Genomic DNA, 19,547 nt, shown 5'->3' on the forward strand with positions numbered 1-19,547 from the left:
GAACCACAGACCCAAAGGCTAGTATGTCCCACGAGTTATTCATTACAGAGTGGTTAGAACCAGCTACTCCCTGCTTTCTGCTAGGTGGAAATGGGGCACCATGTTCAGGTATCACATTACTAACTCATTGCTTTCTCTGAGAGAGGAAGCAGCACACCTATGTGACTCCACTGTAGTAAATGAACTCCACTGTTGAGCAGTATCTTGGAGAAATCTATGAAATGAGGCCCACGTTCTGACCTAAAAAGCTTGAAGAACCTTGACTTGGCTCACATTCTGTTGCCTCCAGCAGCTGAGTGTGCCCAAGCTCAAATGGATTTATGTGAAATTACTCCTCACTGAGGCCTAAGCCTGTTGACAGACTCTAAGATGACCAAGTCAAATGTCTGAGTTATAGACAAGTATGCTCCAATTGTAACCAGTAAGAATGTCCCAGGACAGCCTGGGTCCTGCTCACATGAGTTGTAAGGCAGGAAGCTGTTCTTATTGAGCAGTGCAGGAGGAAATCACCTGGGGATCCTCACATTTGCATAAGGAACACTGAGCGTGCTCTCAAAGGGCCACTCCTGGATGAGAGGTAAGGTGCTCTTGCTTCATAATTGTAATTTTGACGTTCTATTCAGTGTTGAAATCTACCCAGGAGGCAGCATCTGGCACTATATAAGGCACTGAGCTCAAGTCCCTCTGCATCTCTGCACCTCACCAGGCTTCAGTTATGAGGATCCATTACCTTCTGTTCGCATTTCTCCTGGTGCTGCTGTCTCCACTTGCAGGTGAGTCAGGGGAATAGGGTCATCCCACACTGATATGAGAGACAACACCCTATATCATGTGTGTGTGTATGTGTGTGTGTGTGTGTGTGCCTGTGTATCTCTGTGTTTGTCTCTGGAGTCTCCCTCTCTATGTATCTTTCTCTGTTTCTCTGTGTTTGCATCTCTCTCTGTGTCTTTGAGTTTCTGTGTCTCTATGTTTGTGTCTGTCTGTCTGTCTGTCTGTCTCTCTCTCTTGCTCTCTCTCTGTTTCTGTGTGTGCATGTGTATACCTTTATGTCCCTTAATCTTTGTGTGTTGGTTTGTCTCCCTCTCATTTTATATGTGTGTGTGTTCCTCTGCGCATGCATCTGTCTTTCTGTCTCTATGTGTGTATGTCTGTCTTTCTGTGTATAAGTCCATCTCTATGTTTCTGTCTGTGTCTTTTTCTCCTTTTTACATATACCCTCCTTACTTTTGCATTGTTCTTTCTTTCTTCTAAGCATTGTAGAAAATGTGTATTGTGTGACTACTAACACAAACAAAGGACTCTTTCTTTTTCCCTTGAAGGAGCCTAAGGTAGACACATGCTCTGCTGATCTGCAGCACTTGACTTCCATATCCTAACTCCTGATGCTAAGCTTATGATAATGAAATGAGTGTCTGATAGGTACTTTAAAAACAATAACACGAAGAATGTTTCATTCTTACCTGAACAGAAAGGTATTAATTTAGAAATCTTTACATGTAAGGAGTCGAGTCTCTGCTTTCTCTAGAGAACTCTCCAGAATAACCAGCCAAGTCTCTGTTTGAGAACTTCTGCTCCCCTTAGCCCCATGGAATACCCTTGAGTACACAGTGTCTTCAGGGTTAATGAGGTTCATAGCTCAGGGGAGGCTATTAAATCCTGTCTCCCAAACTTTTGCTTAAGTGTATTTAGTGGAAAAGATTTATTTTCTTTAAATTATGTGTATATGTATTGATTTGTGTATGGGTATGTGCCAAGTAGTACAGCACTCACAGAAGTCATAAAAGGACATCTAATCTCTCAGAGATGGAGTTCTTTATAGGCACATATGGACTGCCTGATATGGTACTAGGAACTTATCTCAGGTCTGCAGGAGCGTTATGCACTCCTAAAGGCTGAGCCATCTTTTCAGTCTCCAAGCTCTGTTTCATACTTGACTTTAGACAAACAGAATAATGGGGTTAGACAGCTCACATAAGGGAGCTAAAACAAGTAATGAGCTGGATAGGAATTTATCAGCACATCTTAGGCCAACCTGTGGCCTCTATATGTGTGTGCATACATGCACATTCATGTGCACAGTCACACTCAGTGTCTGTTTCACATACTAGAAGTAGGTACTTGTATGTGGAGAAACAAAGGCAGGGCTGCTGAGAAGTAGCTAGGGAGTCACACAGAATCTTTCCTGAGCTACTGCATGCTGGCCTTGAATACTCCAATCAGTCAGGGGTTGGGCAGATCCTTCAACATTTGGGTCCTAGGAATACCAGCACCTCCTCTACACTGCAACAGTGCCTGTCTTTATCAAGAATTGGATTCAGCCCTGCTAAAACAGATATTCCTTTTTGGGCAGAACAGCCTTCTGTGATCTACTTATCAAAAGAACACATTGGTATGTATTTCTGACCTGTCACTTTCAATTTTAATGTGTGTTTTTTTCTTACTTATCTTTCAGCTTTTAGCCAAAAAATCAACAATCCAGTAAGTTGTTTGAGGAAAGGAGGCAGATGCTGGAATCGGTGCATTGGCAATACTCGTCAGATTGGCAGTTGTGGAGTTCCTTTCCTCAAATGCTGCAGGAGAAAATAGAGAAGAAGACAAAGATCCTGTGAACCAAAGAAAACACCAGAATTTGCTCCTCCATGAAGATGGAAAAAACTTAAACCAAATTAAAGTTACTTGATTAAATGCAAACAAGGACTCCCTAGCAGCTGTGTGAGCTCACAGTTTGTTTTCTCATGGGCTGAATTCTAAAATCCTTGTAGAAGTCAATCAGTGACATAAGCTTCTCTTATGCTTCTGGACTTTATGGCTATCTGTTCCAGTCTCTGATATGCTAATTGATTTCCTGTAGACAGCACACACAGCCATCCTGCCTGCCTTCTTCATCCCTTGGCCTCCTTAACCTCTGCTTCATCCATTCAATCCCAAAGAAAGGCAAAGATGGAGACTCCAGCTACTCTTTAGGTTGTGCCGCTTAGTCATTTAAGCCTTGTGTGTTTGTGGCTAAGACTTTAATACATACTTTGGCTATGAAAGCTCTTGAGTGTGGGTTCCAGAGTCTCTTATTCATTTATGTACTGACCAATGATGGGATATATTGCATCATGTTATTTTAAATCGAATGGCCAAGTTGAGTCAGTGGGGGCTTTGTTACATGTAGACATAAGACACAAGGACCTTATGGACAAAAAGGCCTTATTGAAAGCAATAAGAAAGAAGAGCAGGGTTAAGGAAAACAAGGCTATGGTTAGTAAAGCAAAAGTTCAGATTCTGCCCTAGTCCTTACCTTTCCACAGGGGCTTTTACAGTATGATGGGCTCCCCATCTGGCTTGGATGGGGCTTTTCAGTTAATGTGCATACAATTTATATTCATGAGAATAATTCAACTCTAGCACAATACTTTAGATTTTCAGGATTCTCTATCTGAAAGAAGAAATGAAACCACCGAGAAAAGATAACTCACCTGGATAGATACAACTGATAAACAGAGTTTTTGTCAAATGGTTGACATGTAACAAAAGAATGTCGACTGAAGACACATACCATAATGCAGTATATCTTTAAATTTAAAGTAGGAGTCTGAAGCCAGGGCACTGTCCATAAGTGTGTGCTGTGCAAGCCTACAGATCTGAGTTTGATTCAGAGCACCCATGGAATAAACCAGGCATCACAGCATGTCTGCACTCCTAGCCCTGGGGGATGGGATGGAGACCTGTGGATCTCCAAACTCACTAGCCAGCCTGCCAGACCAAATGCACGATCACAGACTCAGTGAAAGATCTGGAGGACCTGGTTAGATTCCCAGCACCTAAGTAGCATCTCATCACCTTCTGTAACTCCAGTTCCAGAGGATTCAGCACCTTCTTTTGGCCTTCATGTCAAGCACTATATACAGTACATACTAGAAAAACACCAAACATTAATATTAATAATAATAATAAACTTAAAAATAAAGTAGTGATTGAAGAGAACCCTTTATGTTCAGTCTTCACACATATTGTAATCACACATAAAAACAAATGATGTATAATACACATATACAAATATGAAAGTGATTTAAAATATCCAAAAATAAATGAAGCATTTGTTTTTTATTCAAGGATAGCATTTGACCTTTTGATTGCACTACAAACCCACACACTTCATTTTGTTCATGGTTTCATCAGACCCTGTCTCAAAGAATTATTTTTAACGATCCACACTTTTATCTATTATAAACTTGTTGTTTAGCTGATGCTCAAAGTCACTGCTGACTGTTGGAGGACTGAGATGAAGTTTCCTGAAGCAATTGAAGCATCATTCTGGGTCTTTAGAGGATGGCAGGACTTACAAGGGTTTTGTAGCAAATTTCCTCACCTGAGAAAAGAATTTAATGGCTTTTTTTGAAGGTCAGACTTTTGTAACCATAGGTAAAATGGATAAAAGCAATAAAATGCGAAATAGCTTTGTACTTCTAAAAATGATAGGACCCTTTGGTTTTCTGAGAGAACCAGAGCTGGGGCTGCACACAGGGCAGAGCACCATGGAAAACAAGGTGTGAAGACATAGGAAAGCACCACTGCAGCTGGGGGGTAAACACACACACACATACACATACATATACACAAATACACATATACATATACACACACATACATACACATATAGACACACATACACACATATTCATACACACATACAAATGCAGATACACACACATACTCATACACACACACACAAACACACATACAGACATTCACATACATATACACACACATACATATACACACATACACATACATATACACACATACACATACATATACACATATACACACACATACACACACACACATTGGAGCTGAGGTGTACACAGAGCAGTCTACTACTCTTGGAGTACACACATGCATCAAGGCAACACTCAGATGGAGGGTACACACACATAACAATGTACCACTGAGCTGAAGAGTTGACATACACCTAGCAGCACTCAACTGAAAATATTCACTGCCTAACCTGGCTTGGCTGAGATCCTAACTGTCCTCAAGAAGATAAGTGCTAAAGTCTTGGTTAAAGATGGTTGGACATTCTGCAAGTCGCCCTAGTTTTAGTGAGTTAGGTTTGGACACAGAGCACAGCAATGGGTGTTGGCAGACAGACCCCTCCCTTCTGCTTCCTGGTTATCAGAAGGTGACTGACTTTACCTCACCACATGCTCCTTGCATTAATGTCCTGGGTTGTTTCACACCACAAAGCAGTGTTGTCCACTGACCATGGATTGAGTCTCTAAGGCATGAATCAAAATAACTTTTATTCCAAAAAGGTTGATTTGTCAAAAATATTTGGCCACATTGATAGAAAATGAATTAATTTGCTTTTTACTGTGTAAACTGAGAAAATTATGCAAATGCAGAGTGAGTTTATTAATTCAGACTGAGCATTTGCAGACAATGATCTTTCTACATTGTTCATTTTATTTTATTTTATTTTATTTCATTTTATTTTATTTGTAGCTTCCCATAAGCCTGAAGCAGGCTAAGCCAGAACTTGACCTTGCTGCCACTAAGGAGATTATCTAGGGTGGAGCCTTCCTCCCTTGATCACTCTATTGTTCTGCCATTGCCTCAGTTCCTCTTCAAGATACTGCTACCTGCTGAGAGGCCGCAGAGCTATTCTGGACACTATGCCCCTATCCTGCACATCATCACCTGCAGCTGGCTCCAGGCTCTAAGGATGAATTGGCAGGAATGGCCTTTAATAAAGCGTGTATGCCATTAAAAATTTGAACCTTGAACAGACTAGCATGTCTTGGTTCCATTATTTCTCAACCCACCTAGCCTCCCTCTTTTCTTCCAGATTCCAAGATGCCTTCCAGGCTGGAACCCGGACATGTGAGCCACTGGCTGGCCCCAACATTTATTTTATTTTATTTTATTTTATTTTATTTTAGCTTAGTTTTTTCCACATTATGTTTTTGTCTGTGCTTAGTGTTTGGGATGAGTAATCATACCTTTTCAATTCATGCCTGCATTGCACAGAGAAAACGGTCCGAAGATGGATCAGATGGCATGTGGCAATCCTGCAATCTCAGACAGACATGCAACAGTACCTCTTTGGAGCAAACCATTACTATAAATCAATCATCAGCTACCTTTAAAAAAGCCTCAAATTGCAGAGTAGGATAATAAGGAACAGAGAAAGGTACGGGTGAGGAGAATAGAGGGAAGGTAGGTTTTTTTGTTTTTTTAAATAAAGAATTATGTCTGGCTTCTCTTGTATTACTGAAGCTAATGAGAGGAGATTGAAGCTACTCTTAGTATAGTAAAATTATTCAATTTGAAGTGATAGATATATTAATTGTTCTGTATTGATCCTTGCCTACTGTATTTATATACTAAGATAGTACACAATAGTCCACAAATATGAATACTTACTATGTCTGATTTTCTTTTAAATCTCTTTTGAATGGCAGCTTAAAAATATGTCCACCAAGCCCAATATCGTGGGTTTTCAGAGCACAGCATTGAGAGTGAGGATTCTAGTGTGGGTCCAAACTCTTCATTCTCCAGCCTCAAATCTCTTAGCTGGGATCTCCATACAAGAGCCTTTGTCAGAAATGTTCATACATTATAGATTTCTGCTCATCTGCTTATTTGTTTAATCTTTCTGTAGGGAGAAAAAATTTCTGATTCTTTAAGTTGTTTTCCCTTATGAGCAGCTGGATAACGAACTATATAAAAGACATCATTCTGAGATGAGCCAAATGGACTCCCTCAGAAGAGTTCCCATCAAGAGCAACAGGGAGATGGTGGGAAGGACTTGAGTCCCACTGTCATGAATTCTCATGATATGATCCAAAAGGTAACTAGACACATCACCTCTGATACATAGTTTCAGAAACTGGAGAACCACAGACCCAAAGGCTAGCAAGTCCCAAGAGTTGCCCATCACCTGGTAGCTAGAACCAGCTACTTGCTGGTTTCTTCTAGGTAGGGATGGGGCCTTGTGCTCTGGTAACCTGTTACCAACTCATTGCTTTCTCTGAGAGAGGAAACAGCACACCAATCAGACTCCATGTCCATAACATTGGGTGTATGGTGAGTTGCTGGGGGTTTTTAGTAGCAAATGAACTCCATTACTGAGCAGTAACTTGGAGAAATCTATGAGACTAGGTTCATGTTCTGACCTTGAAAAGCTTGGGGAACCTTGAATTGGGTCACATTTTGTTGCATGCAGCAGCCCAAATGAATCTAGGTTGCCAGACACTGCGATGGCCAAGTCAAAAGTCTGAGATATAGGCAAGTGAGTGAAAATTGTAACCTGCAAATCTGTCCCAAGATAGCATGGATCCCTCCCAACTAATAAGTAGGGCAGGAATCTGCTCATGGTCAGCAGTGCAGGAGGAAATCATCTGGAACTATCCACATTTGCATAAGAGACTCAAAATGGCCATTTTAACAAGAGAGTTAAGGTGCTCTGTGTTTCATAATTGTAATTCCTTGGATTCATGTCAGTGTAGAATCCTACCTGGGAGGCAGCACCTGGCACTATATAAGGCACTGAGCTCAAGTCCCTCTGCATCCGTGGACCTCACCAGGCTTCAGTCATGAGGATCCATTGCCTTCTCTTTGCCTTTCTCCTGGTGCTGCTGTCTCCACTTGCAGGTGAGTCATGGGAGCAGGGTTATCCCAAATTGAAATGAGAGATAGCTCCCTACTGTGTGTGTGTGTGTGTGTGTGTTTCTGTCTCTTTTTCTGCGTGTGTCTTTGGCTCCATCTCTCCATATATGTATGTCTCACTGAGTGCATGTCTGTCAGTCTTTCTGTATATGCTTATGCTTGTCTTTCTGCTATGTGTTCATCTCTCTGTCTCTATTTCAGTCTCTCATGTTATTTCCTTCCTTTTTTTCCTTTTTTTCTTCTAAGCTCATTTCAGACAATGTGTATTGTGTAACTGTTAACATAAACTAAGAATACATCTTTTTGCCTTGAAGGAGCCTAAGGTAGACTCATTCTGAGCTCATCTGCAGCACTTGACTTCCATTTCCTCACTCCTGCTGCTAAGTTTAACATAATGAAACGGGTCTCTTATAGGTAGCATAAATATAATACCGTGAAGAATTTTGGATTCTCTTCTGAAAAAAAATGGTATTCGTTTTTTAATCTTTATATTTTAGGTGTAGATTCTGCTTACTCTAAAGAATCCTGCAGAATAATCATCCCAGCCTCTATCTGAGAACTTCCTGAAACCCTACCCCTATGGTTAAACACTCACTGTCTACAGGGGTAATCAGGCTCAGAGCTCAGGGAGGCTATGAAACACAGCTTCTCAAACTCTACCTAAACTGTATTTTGTGCAAAATATATAATTTTATATTCTTTCAAATTATGTATACATATATGGATCTGTGTATATGCATGTGCCAAGCACGACAGTAATCACAGAGGTCATAAAGGAACATCCAGTCTCTCAGAGTTGGAATTATAGGCACATATAGGCTGCCTGATATGGTACTAGGAACTTATCTCAGGTCTTCTGTACGAGTGGTATGCTCTCCCAACTGCTGAGCCATCTTTCCAGGCTCTACGTTTATTCCTTCCTTGACATTAGGAAGGAAAAGGACACACAATTCAAGAGAGGGAGCTAAAACAAGTAAGAGAGTATTTGATTGAATGAAGCAAAGGCCTCAAACTGCATCAGACAGAAAATATAGAGATAGAAACATAATTTCACTCATTTTGTTGCTGGGTTCTGGTTTACAGAGGAGAATCTGTGTTCCATGAGATATACAGACAGTGATTCTGCCTGACATTTATATGAATGTAAATAAGCAGGGAGGGTGGGAGAGTGAAGGATAAGTTTAAGACTTAATTTTAGATATTGGATGCTATCAAAAAAGTTCATTTTTTCTTTAGGTTTTCGTTGTAAGTTAGTTAGGAATCAAGTTATCCTTAAACAAGTCCTATTCCCTGAGATTTAGGTCCAATACTTAGTGTAAAATAGGTACCTGGAAGTTAAAATACCTTAGTTAAAAATAGGAAGATGGCTCAGTGAGTAAATGCACTTGTGCAAGTATGAAGATCTGGCATCCATGTAAAAGCATAGAGAGCCTCTGGTGTACATCTGTAATGCTAGGACTAAGAATCACAGAGGCACACAGGCGAGCCAGCCAGCCAGTCCCACTGATTTAGTTCCAGGTTCAATGAGATACTCTGTCTCAAACAATGAAGTAGAGAGGAATTGATGAACATGTCTTAGGCCAATCTCTGGTCTCTATATGTGTGTGCACACATGCACATTCATGTGGACAGTCACAATCAGCGTCTGTTTCAGATACTAGAACAAGGGTCTTGTGTGTAGAAAAGCAAAGGCAGGGCTGCTGAGAAGCAGCTAGGGACTCACACAGAATCTTTCCTGAGCTCCTGCCTGCTGACCCTGAAAACTCCAATCAGTCAGGGGGTGGGGCAGACCCTTCAACATTTGGGTCCTAGGAAAACCAGCACCCACCCCCTCTCCACTGCAACAGTGGCTGTCTCTATCAAGAATTGGATTCAGGTCTGGTAAAACAGAATTACATGTTTGGGGCGCGGGAGTGGGGAGGGGGGGTTGGGGGGAGGAGCCTGCTGAGATCTACTCATCATAAGAACACATTGGTATGTATTTCTGACCAGGCCCTTTCAATTCTAATGTGTGGTTTTTCTTATGCATCTTTCAGTGTTTAGCCAAAAAAAAAAAAAAGAAAAGAAAAAAAAGAAAAAAATCAACAATCCATTAAATTGCTAATGACAGGAGGCAAATGCCAGTATAAGTGCATTGGCAATATTCGTCAGATAGGCATTTGCCCAGTTTCTTTACTCAAATGCTGCAAGAAGAAGACAAAGATCCTGTGAACCAAATAAAACACCAGAATTTGCTCCTCTATGAAGGTGGAAAAAACTTAAACCAAAATAAAGTTTCTTGATTAAATGCAAACACCTGTTGCTAAGAGCGGTGTGAGCTACCAACTTATTCTCTCTTGCACTGAATTCTAAAATCCTTGCAGAAGTCAATCAGTGACACAATCAGGGCTGTCTCATGCTTCCAGACTTCATGGCTATCTGTTCCTGTCTCTGATATGCTAATTGATATCCTGTAACCATCACACACAGCCACCCTGCCTTCCTTCTTCATCCTTTGCCTCCTTAACCTCTGCTTCATCCATCCAATCCCAAGGCAAGACAAAGAAGGTGACCCCCAGCTTTGCTTTAGCTTGTGCCTCTCAGTCATTTATGCCTTGTGTGTTTGTGTTTAAGACTTTAATGCACAGTTTGGCTATGAGAGGTTTTGAGTGTGTTCCAGAGTCTCTTACTCATTTATGTATTGACTACTGATGGGATATATCGCATCATGTTATTTTAAATTGAATGCCAAGTTGAGTCAGTGGGGGGGCTTTCTTGCATGTATACATAAGACACAAGGAACTAATGAAAAACAAGACCTTACTGAAAGTAACAAGAACGAAGAGCAGGGTAAAGAAAAAACAAGGCTCTGGTTAGTAAAGCAAAAGTTCAGTGTCTGTCCTAGGCCTGACATCAGTGTATTTACAGTATGATGGGCTCCCTGTCTGGCTTGGGCTGGGCTTTTCAGTTAATGTACATGCAATTTATGGTCATGAGTATAATTCAGCTCCAGCAGGATGCCTTAGATTTTCAGAATTCTGTCTGAAAGAAGAAATGAGACCCCAGACCCCCATTGGGATAGATGTAACTGATGAAAGAAGTCCTTGCTACATGATTGATAAGTATCAAAGAATGTTGGTTGAAGACACATACCATAATGCAGGGCATTTTTAAATTTAAAGTAGGGGTCTGAAGCCAGGGCACTGTCCATAAGTGTGTGCTGTGCAAGCTTACCGATCTGAGTTTGATTCAAAGCATCCATGTAATAAACCAGGGATCAAAGCATGTCTGCACTCCTAGCCCTGGGGGATGGGATGGAGACCTGTGGATCTCCAAACTCAACAGCCAGCCTGCCAGAGCAAATGCATGACCACAGGCTCAATGAACAATTCATCTCAAAAATAAAATAGGAGGTGGACCTGCTGAGATGGCTCCTCACTTAAGAGCACTCGCTGCTCTGCAGGTCCTGGTCAGATTCCCAGCACCTAAGTGGCTTCTCATCACCTTCTGTAACTCCAGTTCTAGTGGATCTAGCCCCTTCTTTAGGCCTTCATGCCAATCATATAAACAATACATACAGGAAAATACCAAATACATAAAATTAATAATAATAATAGTAATAATAATAAAGTAGACATTGATTAAAGAAAACAATTTACCTTCTGCCTTTATACACATACATACATGTATTCACACATATAAACAAATGATGTGTAACAAACATTCACACACATGATAGTGATTGAAAATATCCATAAATAATACAGTATTTGAGTTTTATTCAAGGACAGCCTTTGACTTTTTCATTGTAGAATGAAACCCATATACTTACTTTTGATACTTGGCTCCTCACACCCTGTCCTGAAGGAATTATTTTTAATAATCCATACCATTGTATATTATAAACTTGCTGTTTAGTTGATGATCAAAGTCACTGCTGAGTGTTGCAGGAATGATGAATTTTTCTGCAGCAAGAGAAGCATCATTCTGGGTCTTTAGATAATGGAAGGACACACAAGATTTTTGTAGCAAATATCCTTACCTGAGAAAAGATGTTAATGGCTATTTTGTTTTTTAAGGTAAGACCCTTGAAGGCATAGGTAAAATGTATCAAAGTTAAAAAGAAGAAGAAGCAGCAGCAGCAGCAGCAGCAGAAGCAGCTAAATAGCTTTTTACTTCTAAAACTTCCAGGGCCTTTGATGTTCTGATAGGACCACAGCTGGGGGTGAACACAGGGCTGAGCACCAATGGAACTGGCCAGTGTTACCATCAGAAACTGGTTACAGCCTGGCTCTGAAACCTGCAATGACATCATCCTAGGCGGCCAGAATCTTCTGTGTTCATTCCTATGGCAACCATAACACTTCCCTTGTGTTACCTGCATCACCTGAAAGTCATCACCTGTCAGCCAGGATAAAAGACATAAAAGACATGAATCTCTCTCTCTCTCTCTCTCTCTCTCTCTCTCTCTCTCTCTCTCTCTCTCTCTCTCTCTCTCTCTGTCTCTCTCTGTCTCTGTCTCTGTCTCTGTCTCTGTCTCTCTCTTCCCCTTTGCTTCTTCATCCCTTTTAATAAAGACCTCCCAAAGTGTGAACTCTGCTATCTTGGCATGATCTGTCCAGGAATATGCTGTTTTCAACTAACAATGCTGCTGAAGTCCTGGACTTTATAGCAACCACACAGGCCGGTCTGATGCTCTAGAGCCTGTACCACAGCCACTACTGTGGGGCACAGGGAACTCCACCAGACAGGATAGCCACTGCCATGTGGGTTAAGATGTTGCTCAACAAGTTTATTGGACAAGGGCTTGCCCTAATCCCCAAAAGCCAAAAGGGCCATGTCCATGGTGCCATCAGGAGAGACAATGGTCTGTTGATTGCTGTTATGCCACTCAGGAGAGGGGAACATCACTCCCAGGTAACCCTCCAGATGATCTTCTAGGCTTGGCTATGGACAACTGAAGAGGCCTGAGCTCCCTTGACCTGACTACTTCCTTCACCAGAAGGGAGCTCCGGGTAACATCATGGCATCTGATCTCCTTCTTCTTCTTGGATGCTGGGACCACTTACTCAGTCCTGACACAGTTTTTGGTACTCACCTCTCCTTCTTATAACCTATTGTTGGGGTAGGTGTCTTGATCCCTTATTGGGAAGGGATCCTCTAGCTAAGTTGGGATCCTCTATTTCTATTGCTCCCCCCACTCGCCTGAACTGAAGATCACTAGTAGGCCCTCTCCTCCTCTGCCTGTTCCTCTTCCTCTTCTTCCTCCCCCTCCTCTTCCTCTTCCTCCTAGCCACTCAACCTACAGACTCTAACATGTTGTTTCCTTTGCCAGCTCCTCAGGTAGACGCCTGAGTCTGGGTCATCCTGAAACCCCTGTTGCTAAACATCATCCTCTTGTCATCCAGTTATTGGACTCTACAAGGTTCATCACCCAAGCTCAATACCCTCTTTCCCTCCAGGACCTCAGATGACTGAAGCCTATATCGTCTCTTATCTCTTAGAAAAAGAAAAAAAAAAAACCCAAAACCTCCTCCATCCTACCTCTTCCCCCATTAACACCCCTATGCTAGAAGTTAAAGATCCTAATGGAACCTATCCCCTGGTTATCGCCTCAGGTGCATTCATTTGGTGGGTAGTTCCTCTCCATCCTGTTGTGGTTAATCCTTATACAGTTCTTTCGACTATGCCCTTGTGGACTTCTCATTTCTCCTTCTTAGATCCCAAGGATGTATTCTTTTCTATCCAGTCCCAGAACACCTTTGCCTTTACCTGGGCTGACCCTGTCACCCATCTTCTACTCAATGCACCTGAACTCTACTATCTAAGGGATTCCGGGACAGCTCACACTTATTTGGCCAGGTTCTCTCTTCTGACTTAGTTTCTCTGACTCTCTTTAAATCTATGATTGTCCATTATGTAGGCAAAATTATTCTCTGAAGTCCATCCTCTAAAAATTAGCCAAGGTGACACCTCTTCTCTCCTAAATTGCCTGTCAGTCAAGCCACAAAGGTCTCATATTCTAAAGTCCAAGTGTCCACTCATCAGGTCACCTATTTGGGACTACCCATTACCCCAACCCACAAGGCTATTACCTTAGACAGAAATAATCTAACTCTGTGTCTAACTGTTCCTTCTAAAAACAGAGAGATTTTATCATTCCTAGGAATAGCCAGTTTTTTTTATTTTCCTGGGTTCCTTCCTTTTCCATTCTACCCACCCCTTATATGAAGCAGCATTCGACCCCAACCATGAACTTCTCCTATCTGTTACCAAAGCTTTTCAAAGGCTCTAACAGGCTCTCCTCAACACCCCAGCCTTAAACCTCCCTGACCTGAGTTGTCTTTTTTTTTTTCCTCTACATAGATGAAGAAGATGGTTTTACTCTTGGTGTCTTAGATCACCAACTGGGACCCTCCTTTGTTCCTGTAGTTTACTTGTCAACCAAAACATTCAGGGATGGGCACCTTGTATTCTTACCTTAGCATCCACTGAACTCCTTATTTGAGGGTCTAAAAAACTAATATTTCGGTCATTTATAAACATCTTCTCTTCTAATACTCTGACAGAGTTCCTAACTTACAGAGGCTTATGGTCTCTAATTTCTCCAGGGTTCTTTCAGGTAGCAATAATAGAAGACTCCACACTTACCTTCCAATCATGCCTGCCTCTTAATAATTTCATTCTTGCTGCACGTGGTGGCCCACACCTTTAATTTCAGCACTTGGGAGGCAGAGGCAGGCAAATTTCTGAGTTCGACGCCAGCCTGTTCTACAGAGTGGGTTCCAGGACAGCCAGGGATACACAGAGAAACTCTGCCTCAAAAAACCAAAAAACAAACAAACAAAGAAAAAAATCATTTCATTCTTTTTCCTTGACCAAATTCTAACCACTCCCTCTCACACTCTTGCACTGAAACCATAGAGGGAATATTACTTCATCCTTCACACATACAGGAAGGCACATTGCCTCATGCCCTCTATACCTGGTATATAGATGGCAGCACCTATTTATATGAAGGGGCCAGAAGATCTGGCTATGCTATCATGTCAGACTCAGAGGTGGTTGAGGAATAGAACCTCCCTGTTCATATCACAAATAAAGTCTGAACTAATAGCCCTTACCTGTACCTTTCAACTGGCACAGGGATAATCCCTCAACATCTACACAGTCTCCAAATATGCTTTCCATATACTCCAATCCCATGCTGGTGTCTGGATATAGTGTGAGTTACTTATGACAAAAGGAAAATCAGTAACTCATGCAAACCAAATTATGGCCATGCTAAAGACTTCCCACCTCCCCACAGCTATTGTGATTGTCCACTGCAGATCCCACCAGACAGATGACTCTATTGTCTCCATTGGAAACAACTGAGTTGACAAGGCGGCTAGACCTGGAGCCCTTAGGAGCTTAGACTCATCTCACCCAACCCACAACATTCTTACACTAAAAACCGCATCTCCACTTTCACTCCCAGATACTGGTCAAAGTCTGTCCTATCTTCACCAACTCTTTCATCCTAACAGCCAAGTGTTGTTTTATTTAAAAACAAAAAAAACAAAAAAAACCCAAAAACCAAAAAAACCAACACCTACTGCCTATTCTTTTGTCTTAAGTTATTTGAAATCTATCACTGCCTCCTGCAAAATCTGTTAGATGTCAGACTCCAACTGTAGGTATTTTACCACCTCTTTTCCTACCCATCAGGTTAGAAGTTCCCTTCCTGGAACTGATTGGAAACTGGATTTTACCCACATGCACAAGGTCAATGGTGTCTTGAAGGATACCTACTCAGGGTGGGTGGAGGCCTTCCTTACTACGAACAAAAAGGCTCAGACTGTTTCTGATCTTCTCCTCTAAGAGACCATCCCCTGATTTGGTGTCCCAGCCTTCCTAAAATCACATAATGCCCTGAATGCACCAGCAAAATTATTTAAACTCTATGTAAAGCCCCAGACATCCCTGGCATTCATATTCCCCATTACCCCCAGTTTTCAGGAAAGGTAGAAAGAACTAATCAGACCCTAAAAACCACTCTTGTCCAACTGCCACAGGAACTTCACCTCAATTCAGTAAAACTCCTGTCTTTGGCTCTTTTCAGGCTATAAGCTCTCTCAGAGGGATCACTTTTCACCTCACCTTTTGAACTCATGTAGAGACATCTGTCTTAACTCCTGGTCTTTCAACTAAGTGCTCTCCCATCCCTGACAATCTACTCACCCCATTACTTTGCTACCTCTGCTCTCTCCTATGGAACTTTGTCACTACCATCCACCAAAGCCACATGCTGTCCCCTGCCTACTGCCTGTCAACACTGGAGACCTAGTTCTTCTCTCCCTTCTGGATAATCATCTTTCACTTCTCTCTCCTCAATGGCAGGGCCCTTTCAAGATAATTCTCATGACCTCCACACCTGCTAAATTTGAGGGACTTTCACATTGAGTCCAGCCATCTCACCTCATATCTTTCACCTCTCCATCTTTAAATGACTCTTGTTACTATACATTGACCGCAACAGGAGCCTGCTCTCTTAAGCACCTGAAGACCTTAAGACCCCTCAGCTTTTCCCCAATTCTGGAAAAATAAGACTCCACTCTGGCAGCTGCACTTTTCCCCACTGGATTAGACATGAGCTTCTCATCCCTGCTCTGCTGTTCATTTCTATCCAGGACAGCACTTACATCTGGAGATTCAAGGTACAAGAATCCCCCACCAATGACAGTCTTTCCAAATAGTGTCAGGAACCTGCCCCGTGGCCAGATGCCAGGACCCAATCCAAAATGCTATCATCCTTATATCCCCATTCCATCTAAATATTATGACCTCTTTGTTTGCTTCCTGTTTGACCAGATGAAAGATGATTGTTAAAAAAATTACCAGTTTATCCAGAAATTCCAGTTTTGCTGAATAGTTTTGTAGTAGGATAACTTTTTAAATTTCCTTGCTTTCTGTTGTTATGTCTCCCTTTTCATTTCTGATTTTGTTTATTTGGATACAGTCTCTGGGCCTTCTGGTTAGTCTGACTAAGGGTTATCTATCTTGTGGGTTTTCTCAAAGAACCAGATCGTGGTTTAGTTGATTCTCTGTATAGTTCTTTTGTTTAACTTGGTTGCTTTCAGCCCTGAGTTAGATTATCTCCTGCTATCCACTCTTTTTGTGTACATTTGCTGCTTTTTTTCTAGAGCTCCTAGCTGTGCTGCCAAGCTGCTAGTGTATGCTTTCTCCAGTTTCTTTTTGGAGGCACTTAGAGCCATGAGTGTTTCCTCTTAGCACTGCTTTCATTGTGTCCCATACGTTTTATTACATTGTGACTTCATTTTCATTAAATTCTAAAATGTCTTTCATTTCTTTCTTTATTTCTTCCTTGATTTGGTAGTGATTTCCTGGAATAAAAACATACCTTCTATTTTCTGTTCCTGAGTCAATGTCTTTCTCTCCAAGCATGGTTCACATGTACCTTGTCATTCTGACAGAAGCTGTACATTTGTCCAGCAAGTGCACAGGAAGCAGGACAGCAGATGGCACTACTGAGTCAAGAGACAGCAAAGTGACTTTGTTGAATTCTTCCTGTGCTATTTTTACTTTTCTGCCCTTCTGCCACTCTGAATGCAATCTCTTTTTCATCCTCATCCAACTCACATATTTGAATCAAAGATCTAGAGTTGATCCTGTGTGGGGAATTGCAGGCTGGTCTCCAGTCGATCTGAGGTCTGAACCTGATGTTCATAATTCACCTACATGACAAGGCAGGCATTCCCTCATGTTCCTGGAACTCTAGCCCCTGCCTAAGTTACCACCTCCCACAGTCCCCACAAGAGAATCATGGTCAGTAGTCAAGTAAGCAATGGGCCAAGCTTCTGACCTTCAGGCTAAACTCCTCCCCAGTTACCTAGCAACAGTGAAGACCATAAAATGGGGTGCACAGCCTGCACCTCACTCTTATTCCTTTGTCCTCTCACCTCTCTCTTCTCTCTCCTTTTCCCTTTCTTGTTGTTTTCTTCTTTCTTCTCTTCTCTCTCTCTCCCTCCTTTCTACCTTCTCTCTTTCCCCTGCATTTCTATAATAAAGCTCTAAAACCATAGTCTCTGCTCTGCTCCTTCAAGTTTTGCTGTGCACTCTGGTCAGTGTTGGAAATTTCATCCCTCTTCCCTCTCTCCCACAACCTGGTGGCTTTAGCAAAGTAGCTGCGGGGGTGGGGGTGGGGGTGGGGGGCGGCTCCCCAGGCAAGGCTGCCCCTTGACCACCCCCTGAAGAGTGGGACAGAGGAATGTCCACCCAGGGATGAGTGGATAGTTTAGATAGCAGCCCTCCTATGCCTGACTGACCAGAGAATAGGTTAACTCTGGCTGGGTGTGGGCATATTTTTCCTTCCATTTTTCCCCAGGGTCTCCCAGACCCACTCCTCTTTGATTTTGTTCCCAACAACTGGTCTCGTGAGACAGAACCAGCTCAAGAATGCTTTGAACAGAGACCTACAGTAGATTTCCAAGCTTCCAGAGACCGTGAGTGATCGAGTTAAAAAAACTTGGCCTTTTACTTTTCTGTCTCTTTTTCCAAAGTGTTCCTGGCCAGCTCTATAGCCCCTCTCCTCTAGCTCTAGGCTTTAACCTCTGCCGGCTAGTGGCTGGCATGAGGTCCCCTTCCCATTCTTTGTTACAGGTTTAACTACAAGAGAGTTGGTTTTCTGCCTTCTGTAGGTAGCCTTAACTTGCTCCAGATAAGCCCAGCTGGGCAGTGATTACAGCTGCGTTGGCTGAGAATGCCTCGCCTTGCTGCAGCCTGGCCAAACAGTGAAAACCCTCCCACTTATCCCATTTGTCCGACCAGTTGGGCAGTTCCGGTTCAAAAACTTTTGCCACTTCCCTGAATTCTGCTGCTCCCTCCCCGCCAGAGCTGTGCAGGAAAGTGTGGTCCACGCTGAGATTCAGGGCCCTGCCTTTAGCAGTAGAGTCTTGGGCCTGTGCACAAAGGAACAAAGATGGGGCAGATTGGGTCTGGCCAACAAGGCGGGGCAGAGGGGTGGGCCGGCAGCAGGCTAGAAGGGCTAAAGAGCCAAGGCAGGCCCTGCGTGGGCGTGGCTAATTGACGCTTCCCTGAGGCTGGCCTACACTTAACCCTTCACTCTCCAACTTGTTTAAGATTTCCTTTAAGGTGCAAAAGTCGTCCAATCCTTAATTAATAACTGGTTTTCTTTTACAGAAGAACTGTTAACTGACTATGCCAGTCATACACTTAACATGATATTTTCTTCTTTAGCCATCCACAAGGGACTGGGATGTGCTCCTAAGCAAACCATTGCAGGCATAACTTTTGCTATCCACACTATGCAGATATCCTCTGCTGGTGTTCTGCTCCTTTGTTATAATTATTACAGGTCTATCTCCACACCAAGCCTGAGACAGCACCATCTACTGAGACCTACAGACAAAAGCTGCCTTTCTCCAAAAATCTCATCCGACTGAAGGCTCCCAAGACAAGTGCTGAACCCTATAGAAGACAGACCTGGGACCTTCCACCTACAGATGGACTCTTTTTGCTAAAGCCAAATGGCTGTTGAACTTTGGGGAAAGTTATATGATAGTGAGAAAAGCATAATGTCTATCTAGATTAATTAATTGCTGTTCAAAAAATGGATGTTTTTTCCCTCAAATTGTACTACCCATGAAACAACTGACTGACTGTACAATCTTTTGCCTTCTCAACTCAACCTCTTGCCTTCTCAACTCTCACCCTTAACTCTCCTTACAACTCTGGCCTTGTTCTGCTATTTCTCTAGGCTATATATTTTCTTCTGATACTTCCATCTACTCTAAAGTTTCACAATTAATGACAGTCACATCAGTGACCCCCCCCCCATTTTTCTAATAAAAAAAGAGGAGGAATTGTGGGGAATTGCAGGCTGGTCT

At 42.3% G+C, this 19,547-nt stretch overlaps 1 protein-coding gene and 2 long non-coding RNA genes across 3 annotated transcripts; 1 reads left to right on the top strand and 2 right to left on the bottom strand.

The window, feature by feature from the left end:
• The first annotated feature begins 715 nt into the window (after positions 1 to 715).
• Positions 716 to 2,586, top strand: LOC147002520 (beta-defensin 3). The gene is made up of 2 exons (XM_085844151.1): positions 716 to 773; positions 2,453 to 2,586. Exons 1-2 carry the CDS (start codon positions 716 to 718, stop codon positions 2,584 to 2,586), a joined length of 192 nt encoding a protein of 63 aa, XP_085700277.1.
• LOC147002521 (uncharacterized) lies at positions 1,841 to 9,338 on the bottom strand. The gene is made up of 3 exons (XR_015048689.1): positions 5,991 to 9,338; positions 3,287 to 3,902; positions 1,841 to 2,570 (listed from the first exon to the last, which is right to left on the bottom strand). It is a non-coding gene; the product is annotated as an uncharacterized LOC147002521 (long non-coding RNA).
• A 2,809-nt stretch (positions 9,339 to 12,147) lies between these two features.
• On the bottom strand, positions 12,148 to 18,485 carry LOC147002522 (uncharacterized). Its single transcript, XR_015048690.1, has 3 exons — positions 18,466 to 18,485; positions 17,042 to 17,168; positions 12,148 to 14,453 (listed from the first exon to the last, which is right to left on the bottom strand). It is a non-coding gene; the product is annotated as an uncharacterized LOC147002522 (long non-coding RNA).
• Positions 18,486 to 19,547: the final 1,062 nt, after the last annotated feature.

Source organism: Mus caroli, unplaced genomic scaffold, assembly GCF_978045245.1.
Source record: "Mus caroli unplaced genomic scaffold, Mus_caroli_1 scaffold_10, whole genome shotgun sequence".
NCBI classification, from domain to species: Eukaryota; Metazoa; Chordata; class Mammalia; order Rodentia; family Muridae; genus Mus; species Mus caroli.